At 37.2% G+C, this 13,137-nt stretch overlaps 1 protein-coding gene across 5 annotated transcripts in view; it reads left to right on the forward strand.

The window, feature by feature from the left end:
• Positions 1–13,137, forward strand: part of aff4 (AF4/FMR2 family, member 4) — a 103,688-nt gene that overhangs the window by 54,540 nt on the left and 36,011 nt on the right. For 3 of the 5 annotated variants that reach the window (XM_043703319.1, XM_043703320.1, XM_043703318.1), the window contains 5 exons: positions 3,250–3,294; positions 4,984–5,070; positions 6,118–6,154; positions 9,277–9,328; positions 11,574–11,600. In XM_043703319.1, the coding sequence (XP_043559254.1) occupies positions 3,250–3,294; positions 4,984–5,070; positions 6,118–6,154; positions 9,277–9,328; positions 11,574–11,600 (248 nt within the window). The remainder of the gene's footprint in view (positions 1–3,249; positions 3,295–4,983; positions 5,071–6,117; positions 6,155–9,276; positions 9,329–11,573; positions 11,601–13,137) is intronic. The other 2 variants (XM_043703321.1, XM_043703322.1) reach the window with 1 other exon arrangement.

Genomic DNA, 13,137 nt, shown 5'->3' on the forward strand with positions numbered 1-13,137 from the left:
TCCTGCTTCCATTGCTCTCCGGGAAAGAGTTACAATGACTCATGATCCTTTTGAGAGAAAAGAAACTTGCTCATCTTGATCTTAAAGGGAAGACCCCTTTTTACAGTGTGTCTCCTGCTTCTAGTTTCTTCCACAAGGGGAATTATTCTTGCACTATCTACTCTGTCAAGTCCTCTCAGGATCTTAGACATTTTCAAGAATACCTCTCATCCATTCAAACTCCAACTAGCCCAGCCTGTCCAGTCTTTCCTTGTAATATAACCTGCCCATCCCAGGTATCAGTTGACTGAACATTCTCTGAACAGCTTCTAAACGCATTTGCATTCTTTTTACAAATAAGGCAACCAAAACTCTGCACACTACTGCAGATGTGATCCACAATATTTCATGCAATTGTTGTCGTATTCAGTTTCCTTTGTAGTAAATGACAACATTCTGTTTACCTTCATAATTGCGTGGTCTACCATTGTACTAACATTGTGATCTCTCTACTCTCTACTTGTGTGTTGCAATTTTTCAGCATTTAAATGTTTTTTATTCTTTGTGCCAAAGTGAGCAAGTTCACACTTTTATATATGATTCTCTGCAAAATAATTGTGAACTCAACCTATCTCTCTCGCTTTGCAAATTCCTTCTCCTCTTCACAATATGACTTCCTACCTAGCTTTACAACAACAGCAAATTTAGCAATCATTCATTAGTCCTTCAGTCAAGTTTTTTTTTATATAGGTTGTAACATTATCCTAACTCTGATCCTTGTAGCAGACTACTCATCATGTCCTGCCAGCCTGATAACTATTCTTTTATGCCCATCATTCCCATCTTCCTATTAGTCAACCAATCCTCTAATCATGCTAATGTATTATACCCTACATCATCAGCTCTTATTTTGCAAATTAACTTTGGTGTGGCACCTTGTCAGGTCTGTTTTAAAAGTCTAAATATAGTACACTCACTGGTTCCCCTCATCTAAATTGTTTGTTTGTTACTCAGTCATACAGCACAAATCATGTCACCCAGCCATCCCAATCTAACATAGTTCATTTGCTAGAAATTGGCCCGTATTCCTCTAAACCCTTCATATACTCATCCGGATGGAATTGTACCCACTTCCTCTGGCAGCTCGTTCCATTCATGCTTCGCTCTCGGATCTTGTCTAATTGTTTCCCCTCTCATCTTAAACCTATACCCTCTAGTTTTGGACTCCCCCACCCTTGGAAAAAGAACTTGGCTATTTACTCTCTCCATGCCCCTCATGATTTTATAAACCTCTATAACGTCACCCCTCAGTCTTCACTCCAGGAAAAAGCCCCAACCCTATTCAGCCTCTCCCCATAACTCAAACCTCCAGTCCCAGCAATACCCTTGTAAATCTTTTCTGAACCCTCAACTTTAACAATATGTTTCTGTATAGAAGGGCAACCAGATTTGTATGCAGTATCCCAAAAGTGGCCTTGTTGATATCCTGTACAGCCGCCATATGACATTCCAACTCCTATACTCGATGTTCTGATGAATGAATGCAAGTGTGCCAAACACCACCTTCACTATCCTGTCTATTTGCGATTCCATATTCAAGGAACTATGGACCTGCATCCCTAGATCTCTTTGTTTGGCTTCACTCCCTAGGACCCGATCATTAATTGTATAAGTCCTGCCCTCATTTGCCTTGCCAAACTGCAACACACTCACTTACTGGATTAAACTCCATCTGCCACTCCTCAGCCTATTGACCCATCTGATCAAGATCCCTATGTAAAAACAAGGGCTGCAGATCCTGGAAACCAGAGTCTAGATTATGTCGATTTTCCTGCACCTCGGATGCTGCCTGACCTGCTGTGCTTTTCCAGCACCACTATAATCTAGACTCTGACCAAGATCCCGTTGTATCCGGAGATGATCTTGTTCATTGTCCACTACACCACCAATTTTGGTGTCATCTGCAGACTTACTAACCATACCTCCTACATTCCCATCCATATCACTTATATAAATGACAAAAAGCAGGAAATCCAGCACTGATCTCTCGTCAATAGCTCTTAATAAATTGGTCAAGCATGATTTTCCTTAAACAAAACCATTTAGACTTTGATTGCATTCAAGATTTCCTAAGCACCCTCAATATTAAATAGCAGCATTTTTCCTGTGACAGATGCTTGACTCACAGGCCCATACCTACCTGTCTTCCGTCCCTTTTGAGTCACAGAGTCATAAAGTTTCTTGAAAATATTTGGAAAAGGAAGGACTTATTAGAGATATTCCGTATTGCTTTATACCAAAATGGAAATGTCAAATTCTAAGTGGCATAGGTTTAAGGTGAGAGGGGGAATGTTTAAATGAGATGTGCAAGGCAAATTTTGTTTAGAGAGGATGGTAGCTGCCTGGAACGTGCTGAAGCACATGTAATTGCAACGTTTAAGAGGCATTTAGACATAACATGGGAACAGGTAGGGAATAGAGGGATACGGATCATGTGCGGTTAGATTAGTTTAGAATGGCATCATGGTTGGTATAGACATGTCAGGTACATCCTTAGATTTAAATTCCTGCCATGTTTCTGATCATCGTTTTCCATACTCCTATCTTGCGTTACCATCTCTATTTAATTTACAGAATCTTCCTAAACTTGATCCCTTTCCTCCGCACCCCCCAATACCAATTAGTTTAAGGCCCTCTCTACTGCCCTAGTTTGGCAGCTCCCCAGTGTTATGATTCCAGCACTGCTCAGGGGAAGTCTGTCCCAACAGCACAGTTCCCAGTTTCCACAATAGTGATGCCAGCGCTCCAATCTTGCACCAGTCTTTGAGCCTTCCATTTCATCTCATTAATTTTAGTTATACTGTGCTGATTTGCTTGTGAACATAGGATATAGGATCAGTTAGTTCAGTTGACTCAGCAGCTTGTTTGCATTACAAAGTAACCCCAATAGTGTATTTTTCAGTTCCTGGACTAGCTGAAGTTATGGTAAAATACTGTCCTTCACCTCTCCCCTAGCCTGAGAGGTGATCACCGTCATTAAACTACCACTGTCTCTCTCTGTACATGCCTCTCTCTCTGCTGAAGAAATTGTGCAAGCTTCGGTGATCGTTCATGAATCAGTGGAGTCAGAGAGGGTTCCAAGGGACTGGAAAATGGCTTATGTAACATGTAATATATAAAATCTATAGTATAGAATGGACATGAAACTAGCAAATAGAATATTCTGTCGGTCAGGGGAAACTTATATTTACTTCATTTTGAACTTTACAGTCTTCTGTGTCTGGTGATGCCAGTTGCGTGGATGAAATTCTGAAGGTACGTCTATTATATTCATATGTATTAGTACTTCTTCTATCCTTATTCCAGCATTTTTGTTTTTCTTCTCATTTTTCAAAAGATGCTGATATACAGAGGAACCTCAATTATCCGAATGGCACAGGCAGGGAGTATTTTATCAGATAATCAAATGCCAGATAACACAGTTTAGCATTACATCAGGATCTTGCAATCTTGCCGAATAATCTGAAATTCGGATAGTCAAATGCTGGACAATAAAAGTTTCTCTGTACTCTAGACATTCTGCTGCCAGGATATAATATAGCTGCCAGGAACCATGTGGTGTTATGGTCATTCTGTTTATTTGAGTTTATTGAGTCAGTGATGCCTGACAAATTCTGATTTTTATAGTGATATTAATGGTAACCAAGATTAATCCTATGTTTACACAGTTACTTCAGTGCATGTGCATTGGGTAGTGATATGGAGCATTAATCCTAGCTGATATTTTTCTTGTCCTCCGCACTAAGCAATTGCAGTTTTCCCCTGTGCCTAATTTAGAATATGGCAGGGTTCAAACATTTTGCAATGGCTTAAAATGCAGACAGTGCATTTACCCACCTTAATTGAATTTGTGGGTGACCACATGACTGACTTTAACAAAGTGATGGTAAGATTATCCCCAACGGCATAGTTGGTAATATCAGCTGCATATCCTTTGTAAACAGTTTGCACATGTTTCAGTGGCAATAAGGAATTGTAGGGATTTCTTTCCCAAGTTGCACAGCTGAATTTTATGAATTAATTGAGGAATATCAATGGTCCAGTAGCACAGCAATGCAAAAAGCTAAACCAGGGAAGCCTTGAAAGTAAGATTTTATTTTCTCTAGTATTAACATTATGCTTCTGTTATAAATGTAAGTTACCACAAAATTCATTATATATAAAGTGCGCTTTATTGTTACTGAAATGTGGATCTAAATATGCTTGAAAGCCTATTTGCCCATCCCCTGTGGGATAATATTAGAAGTTAAAGACCAAGTGTTTCAGTCTCCAGCTAAAAGATTTTTTTGAAAAAGTAGCTTTGCTTATTAATTAAGTACTGCCCATATTGTAAGGCAAGTTAATAATGTAACTTATAAAACTACAATTAGAACATGACATCAGATAGTGAAAGATGGTGTCATTGTGATAATGCCAATGATTTAGTTAGCTAGACTGCCAGTCAAATGTTCTGTTAACCAGAGCAGATTGTGAAATTTGAATGTAATAAAAAATCTGGAAGAAAAAACAGGCCTCATAGTGATTATGTAACCACGTTGCCATAAAATCTATCTGATTCATTAATATCTGAACTAAGGAAGTCATGTCAATCTGCCATCCTTACCTGGTCTAGCCAACATGTAACTCCAGACTCTCAGCAATGTGGTTGACTTTTAACAAGCTTCTGGGCAATAAACGCTGATAATATAATGATTCCTGTATCCCATGAAGCAAATTAAATGACAAACTAGTCTCCATTAAAGTATCAATGTAGACATTTGTGAAAAATACTATCAAAATATCTGTGTAATTATGTGTCTTTTTTTAAACATATTAGATGAGGTTTGTATTGAGAAGTTTGAGTTGTTTAGGTTCTATTTGGGTAAACGTGCATAAACCACCAGTTGTTTAGGATTGAGCCATCTGTCACAAGATTGTTCTGATCCATTATACTCTATGCTTTAGGAAATGACTCACTCCTGGCCACCACCTCTGACAGCAATTCATACACCATGCAAGGCTGAGCCATCAAAATTTCCATTTCCAACAAAGGTGGGTATCTTTATTTAGAACATAGGATTTTTAAAACTGGGATCAAGAGAAGAGTAAATGGACAATGGAATTGGTGTGTTGCAGTAATTTAAATAATTTTAGCTGTGAAGCAATTTGGAGAAGAATTAAGAGCTGCTTAGTATCAGAGAAAAGAAGTAGTATCAAAGGACAAGCAACCTGCAAGAATGTGAAGAGAGCAATGCAAAAATGTTTAAGGAAGAGATCTTGAGTATTTTATATCCATTAGTAGAAACATTGTACCACTTTAAACTTAACTAGAAAGTGACACATTACAAGTTGATGCATTTTAATGCTGATAATATTGACTATTTCTGTGAACAAATGTAGATCCATAACTGAAATGAGAGGTTCAAATGCATCAGAAAATTTAATATTCTATTAACAAACAGCTAAGGTGAACTTGTGATAATGTACAGATATTAGTTTATATTTTAAAATTATATTCATTTTACAGAAAATTTAAAGTACTTTTTTACTACTGGTTAACTTGAGGAAGATCTACTTTGCATCTTTTGAAAATCAAAATTTACTGAAGCTTGTGATTAATCTTGGTGTGTTTCTTTCTCTCTTTTTCCTCTTCCTTTTGCCTTCATGCTGCATCTGATCCTCTCGTTCTGTAGCTGCTCTTCTCTACCCCACTGATTAGGTTCTTGTCCATATCGAAGGTGTATTTTAATTCTTTTTAGAATTTTTTATTTCTTCTGGTCAAATTATAAAGTTGCATTATTCAGTTTTGGTGAGTGGAAAGTTCATTACAATGAGATCAAAAGTGATCCTGATTGTGAATAAATTGAGGCTGCTTCCAGCACACACTTACAGCATATATTGTGACTAAATTCCTACAGAATATGTATATGATCTTGCAGGTAAAAAGCTCAAAGTTCCTGAATGCGAGTGGATTTTAGAGGCCTATATTAAAATTTGGATAGTGAGCAGATCATCTCTGCGTAAAGGAGCATTTCCAATCCTAAAGTGACCTTTTCAGCTGCAGGACATTTCACATCTTTGTTATCTTTTATTTTTTAGGAATCTCAGCATGTTAACTACAGTATACCAGGGCAGAGTAAGTATTTAAAGCTATTTAAAATAGGATGTTCTAAATGTGTCAATATTATATTAGTCAGATTCTCTGACTCTATCTTTCCAGTGTCATGCTTCTTTTGGTAGGAAATTACATTGTCCACCTTTCTGAGGAATACATGAAAGATCCTCTTTTTATCACAATCCAGACAATATTGCATACTTCACAGACACAGCAATCTCAAGCACATTTCTGCCTCGTCTTTGAGAAAAGGAATGAGGAGCAAAGACTGTCACTTGAAATGTACAGACAAGCTACAGTAACAGAAAAACCAGTAAAATACAATCATAACAGACCTCTGTATTAGCATAACCAGTATTTACTTATTAACTTGAAATTTTTTGTCTTTGAAATGACTGTGTATACAAAATGCATTTGTTCATCGTTTATGATAGTTTTATAAAATGGCATCATGTTGGGCTTTTTAACACTAAAATGTTAACACTGATTTCTGATTATTTTTGGGGGCAACGTCATTCAGAAAATGCCACCATTGAATAATTAATGCACTGTAGCCCAGCAGATACAAAATTTCTACCCATATCCTCCAGGCTTTGCAATGCGTGCGTCTGTGGAGATCCACAAGTATTTAGAACGTTTATTTCTACCTATCGAGAGGAGAAATTATCATAATGGTTCACAGTTACCCACATTAATTTGCAACTTTCAGGCAACTCTTAAATTTGTAAGAACATGTCTTCAAAATCTAATGAACATTTTATTCCATGTTGAGTTGACAGTTTTAACTCTTAGGTAACTCTTAGTCAAGTACAAATTTGGTTCTGCAGTGCCAACTACCTAGCACAGTTGGCTGGTGAGAGTCAAGGGAAGCTTAGCATTCCTTCGCAGTTTGTAGGAAAAATTTACAGGGTATATAATTAAGACATTGTCCTTAACACGCTAACTAACCAATTAAACAATATCACTTAGCAGAAAACTGGTCCCTGATTGTATCCAGGTAATCCAAAGTGATTTAAGCAAGCAAAGATGGATGCGAAACAATGAAGTTCCTTGGTAATATGTTTTGGTCACTAGTTAACATCTTATTGATTTTTAGAAAAATCCATGGTCACAAATTGTCTGCCCAATAATGTTTCTATTGACTATAAAGAATGGTCACATTGAAAAACCCAGTAATGACAGCAATAATTAGGTCAAAATAATAAGCACTTCATAATTTAATGCTTTAGTTGTCTGAAAATCAATTGCTTAATTTCGCTGACTTGCCGTGTAGACCAAAGATTACTGTCATTATTTTAATCAACCTGTTAGGATATATTACAACACACATCCAGGGCAATTGGGACTTGAACCTAGGCCTCTGAGCCCGAGAGCACAGGCCCTGTAAATTTGTGTGGTGCCTTCAATTTCCTCAATGTAATGAATATACAACCAATTAAATACATTTTCTAGTCATTCTCATAATGTAAATAAACATAGGCAACTTCCATGCATAATATCATGAACAGCAAAGATAAATGACAAGATAATCTAATTTAACTGATGTTGATTTAAGGGACAAACTTAGTTAGTGACACTTGGAACTACTCCAACTCTCTCACGCGGATATTTTTTAATTGGACTGTTCAGAAATGCGGTTCGTGCTTTTAGACCAGGTAGGACTTGAGTCCGAGCTTCCTGAATCAGTGAGGGTCACTACCACTGCGCTGCAAGGAGCCCTCAACTATCCTTTGCAGATACTTTCTAATTAATTTGTTTATCTTATCAACCATTCAGAGGTATTACACACCTCTGAGCAGGTGGGATTTGATCCTGAGTCTCCTTGCTCAGAGGCAGGAATGCAACTGCTGCAGCACAAGAGCCCCTAAAGATATTTTCTAAGCAACCTGCTCAGAAATGTTATTGCACACTTCTGGAGCAGATAGGATTTGAACCCAGGCCCATCTAGCTAGCATAATAGCTGAATGACTTAGTCCAATTTTACAATGGTACCAACCTAACTTACATGCTAAAGTCTCTGAAATTGGGGGTGGAATCCTTAACCTAATTCAGAAAAGATGGTACCAATGATCTAGGGTCTACAAACTACATCCTTTTTCCTGAAACTATTTTCTGTAATATCCAGCTATTAGATATCTATGCTTGGTTCTGCTGTTTACAGTATATTAGACCAATTCCTCCCAAAATAAAAATCTTTGGGAATACAAAGCTGTCTTCATTTTGCATCCCTGTTCCACATACTTCATTTCTAACTACTGGTCCCAGAGGAGGGTGGAGTCGATGCCTCAGGCTAAATCAAACTACACTATTCTGATGTTGTCTTTCATCTTAAACTGAGCACAAAAATGTATATCCACTGCCACGTATGTACTGTCTAGTTCCACCTCCAGCTCTGTAACATCTCTACCTCCACCTCCTTGCCTCAATCTTCATGCAGAATTCTCACCACCTGATTTGGTTATTCCAACGGCCATCTGCCCAGTCTCCTAGCTTTTTCCCATTAATAAACCTAAGCTTGTGCAAAAGAGAAGTGTTCATATATGGTCTCTCCTCATTAACCTCCATTGTTTTCATTTTCTTGTTTTTCGTCAAACTCCTTTTTGGCTTTAGATTACCTGCACCCCTCACCTTTACAGATTTTCCCAGTCTATATTTCTCAGAACATTGCAGTCCAACTCTAGCTTCCTACAAATCCTCCACTTCTGTCCATCCCATTTTCCTCTAAATTTACACCAAACCACATGGATCTGCCTTTTTCATCCCTCCTTTCTCTTGAATAAATGACAGCTCTCTGGTGAGCATAGCAGACTGTTCAACGTGAGCACTATAGCAAATCTGATTCCATTCTCATCTAGTGGTTATGTCACAAAGGGTAGTCATAAGCATTGAGAATACCTAATGATTTTCATCCACAGCCTAGGGTGTAATTGTAAAGTCTCCAGCATTACTTCAGTTGAGATCAGGTAATTGAACACAGATCACGCATTGAACCCAAGATCTGATCTACTCGCTAGATATGCTTGTTTAAGGGATACTTTTGTCCAGTATCTCTCAAGTTTGGTGCAATTCTATTGCACATAATAGAACACCTTAAAATATTTTTGCTTAGAGCTTTTTTTTTAATAATGAGATTTTAATTGCAGAGAGATACAATGCAGCATCAAAATCGACCTCCAACCATCACCAAGCAAAATGGTAAGTCATTTTCGTTCTGCTTCATTTTGGAGCAAGGTTTTCTGAACACATTCTCTGCAGCAGTCATAAAATCCTTTGTATTAAAATTGGGTACATAATTCAGTATATCCAGAGCATTGGGAGATTCTTCTCTTTGCTTTTGGCAAATGTGTGAATAGGGAAGGTTGGAGTATAATGAAATATGCAAACTGCAAATTTCATTTTTTTGGTTATGTGGTCACCTTAATTCCAGACCAGTTGATTTTTCTTTGACACTGCTGAAACGATGAATAAACAATTTGTAACAGTGGTGGAGTATAGTTGTCCTAGAGAGTTGCACGTATAATAATGATTCCACAGTCTTTCATATTTGAATGGTCTCTTCCAGATAGTTTTGTTGATATATTTGTCTGTTCCTAAAATGGGAAAGGTGCAAGTTTTGAAGCAATGAATGCCTATTTTAAATGTATGAAATAAGATAATATGAAAGGTAATTTTTAAAAATGTTAAATTATGGAGTTTTACAATTTTTTAATGAAAATTACTGTTATATCCAGTGTATTTACTTTGCATGCTTCTCAGTTGTCCAAAAAGGCAACACTTGTCAAGTTTCAAATCACTTGTTGTCAAATTCGATCAACGCTTCTATCTTCATTGGGCACTCTTGGATAATCAGGCTTATTGCAAAACAGAACCGTTTGCAATGGAATAAACAAACCAATTAAAAAGTACTCCACTTAAAGAAATCCTGCTCATTTACTTTTATTTTAAACTGTGAATAACAACCCCTCTGCAATCATCACTAAAATGCAAGTTCCAAACAGATAAGTCATCAGTCATTTTAAATATTGGTTTCAACTTCTCTTGTTTTTCCCACATCTCTGTCTATATTAATCAGGGGCTTTGGATCATTGAAAATTGAAGTTGTTCTTATTGAATGTATATATCAAAGAAAAAATGGTATTTAAGACTGAACACCTATTAACAGTTGGAAAAATAGGAACAGGCATAATTTGCCTATCAGTGATTATTCTGCAAATAACTGAAGGCAAAACAACTGATTTCCAATGTATCAATATTAGATCAGGAGAAACATTCCACTGGCTGTTAAGTGTGCAGTATGGTATTGGACTGCACAAAGGTGACCTTCAGTCTGAAGATTATACTGACAATGGTTGTGGAGGTTTGCATTATTTCAGATTATGTCGAGTACAAGCCATGGAGGTCATGATGCACTTCCTGACGTTCAGAGCCAAATCAGTGCTGCATTTATTAGTATCTATTGTAGAATAAATCTGCTAAGATTGCTATACAGAGAGGCAGCATGGACTTGACAGGCCAAGTAACATCAAGAGTCTGGTGCTGGAAAAACACAGCAGATGAAGCAGCATCTGAGGAGCAGGAAAATCAACGTTTCGAGCAAAAGTCAAGCATCAATTTTCCTGCTCCTCAGATGCTGCCTGACCTGCTGTGCTTTTTCAGCACCACACTCTTGACTCTGATCTCCAGCATCTGCAGTATTCACTTTCGCCTAGGCCAAGTAATGTCCTTTGCCAAAATGACTCTGACTCTATTGAGTTACAGCAGTGAGGACATTACGAAGTATCTTTAAATTAAGATGTCACTGTGGTTGAATAGATTTACAAAAGAACACCAAAATTGCTGGAGAGCTGCATGTTGAAAGTATCTATGCTCAAAACTACTGGTTTACATTAAATCCAATCATCATTTAAGTGCCATTCTCCTCTTGAAACAGTTGATCTCTCAAACATCAATTCCAAATATTTCATCTGTGCAGCTGGTGACACACTCATTGGATTAGGAAAATGTTGCTCTTGCCTATAACTCAGTCGTAGAAGCCTCAATCATTTTATTTGCCTTACGTTTACAGTCCAAAAAATCAGTTTTTATTAAGTATTGATTACATTAGTAACATCAATGCTAAAGGCATTACCAGTATAGCACCAAAAACCAAGGACTTTCAACATCATAATTGACACATTGTTGATTTGATTTTCTTGTTTTTAAGTATTGTAGCTCAACAAGGTTAGCAGCGTTTGTAGGTAAAATATGTTCTTGGCTGAGTAGAGCTTTCCCTTTACAACTGAAGGGAACATAAATAGAGAGGTGTTGTGTAATGTTTTACTTTTTTAAAAAACTAATCTGCATTCCAAGACATTAAACAAAATCATGAAATGATGCTTAGAAGGCAGTCGTAATAGTTTACAAGCAGTGTTATTTAACACCTTCTTTCTTTCTTAAATAGCTCTGAAACTGACCAAATTGCTTCAAGGTAAGTCTACCTGCATTGGCTTTTAATTCTAACATAGAAAATAGAGTGGTGCGTTAAGCAATGTGTGTGTTGCAAAGTTTAATTTCAGTGCTAGCACTTGAGCTGCAAATCATGATGCTGTATAGCAGGTTCCATACTACTTGCTATTCACTCCATTGCGGAAAATCTGTGGTTACTTGCCCAACTTCTGGAGTGGATTATCTAGTACCTCATGCAATATCTGCCTGCAGTAGCATTGACTAGTTCAGATCATGTGACAATGGCAGCAACTTATAGCTAATTGTTACAACTGTTTAGTCCATGACCTTTTGAGAAGAAGGCTTATTTTTAGTTCCGTTCTGAGAAAGCGACACCAGACCCAAAACATTAACTCTGATTTTCTTCACAGATAATGCCAGACCTGCTAAGCTTTTCCAGCAACTTTAGTTTTTGTTCTTATTATCAGCATTCTCAGTTCTTTTGGTTTTTATTTGCTTATTCAAATTGTTATATTTGCCAGATAAATGTACCTGCAATGGTATTGCATTGGGCATTGGGCTGAGGGAATCATACTGCGTTCTTCAACTGATGCAATGTGACAGTGCAGAGCAACCAAAATGTTTCTTTCTTTCCCTCTCCCTTGTTCTCTCCCCCTCCCCTGCTTGGCATCTCTTTCACTGTCCTCCTTGCTCTTGCTGCTGTGTGACATGCAGTGTTATTGAAAAGTGCATATTTGTATGGCTTGTTCAATGGAAGCATTATCTGTACAAGGAATTGAAAGATTTTTTTTCAAAAACATACATAAGGTTCTGTTGGCTGACATTTTTTAAGCAATACCATTTAAATAAATAAATATTATGTTTGCTGTTTGTGACACTTGTATTGCATACACATTTTGTTTGTCACAGAACAACAGTGCATTGCCCAAAAGTAATTTTGGCTTTTAATGCTTTGAGACTTTCTGAGAATATGACGGATGTGATATAGTTTTTTTCCACTTCTGGCCAGGGTGAAATGTAGTTTTTGAAATGAAGATTTTTTAAAAATCTGTTGCATCACTAAAGTTAATGCTTAGTTTCCCCTTAAGTTATTAGTGAGTTGTCCATTTGAACAATTGCAATTCATGTGGTTATCAGTGCATTCAGGGTGTTATTAAGGAGAGAGTTCTAAGTTTTGATCCAGTATCTCTTGAAAGTTTTCCCAATGAACTTGAGGAAACCTCTTAGTTGTAGCTGATAGAGCTTTACACTACAGTGTTCTTTTTCTCAAAATCGTTCACAAGCTCCTCTTTAACATTTGGAGAAGGAAGGAGTTGAAGATGCAGAACGTTCTGAGCTTTGGACTTCATCTTTCAGTTTTTTACTGTGCCTGCTCCTTTACTATTCTCTCCTACCATGCCTTTTTCCCCATTTTTTTCTTCCTGTCCTCCTACCTGAATATCTTTGCCTTTCATTTAGTTCCCATCTAGCAAACATAGAAAACATAATTCTCAAAATTCCACTCAAGCTGAGCGTGAATGAATAGTAAGAGAGGATATACGCAGATTATTTGGCAATGC

This window comes from Chiloscyllium plagiosum, chromosome 14 (genome assembly GCF_004010195.1).
Source record: "Chiloscyllium plagiosum isolate BGI_BamShark_2017 chromosome 14, ASM401019v2, whole genome shotgun sequence".
NCBI lineage: Eukaryota > Metazoa > Chordata > Chondrichthyes > Orectolobiformes > Hemiscylliidae > Chiloscyllium > Chiloscyllium plagiosum.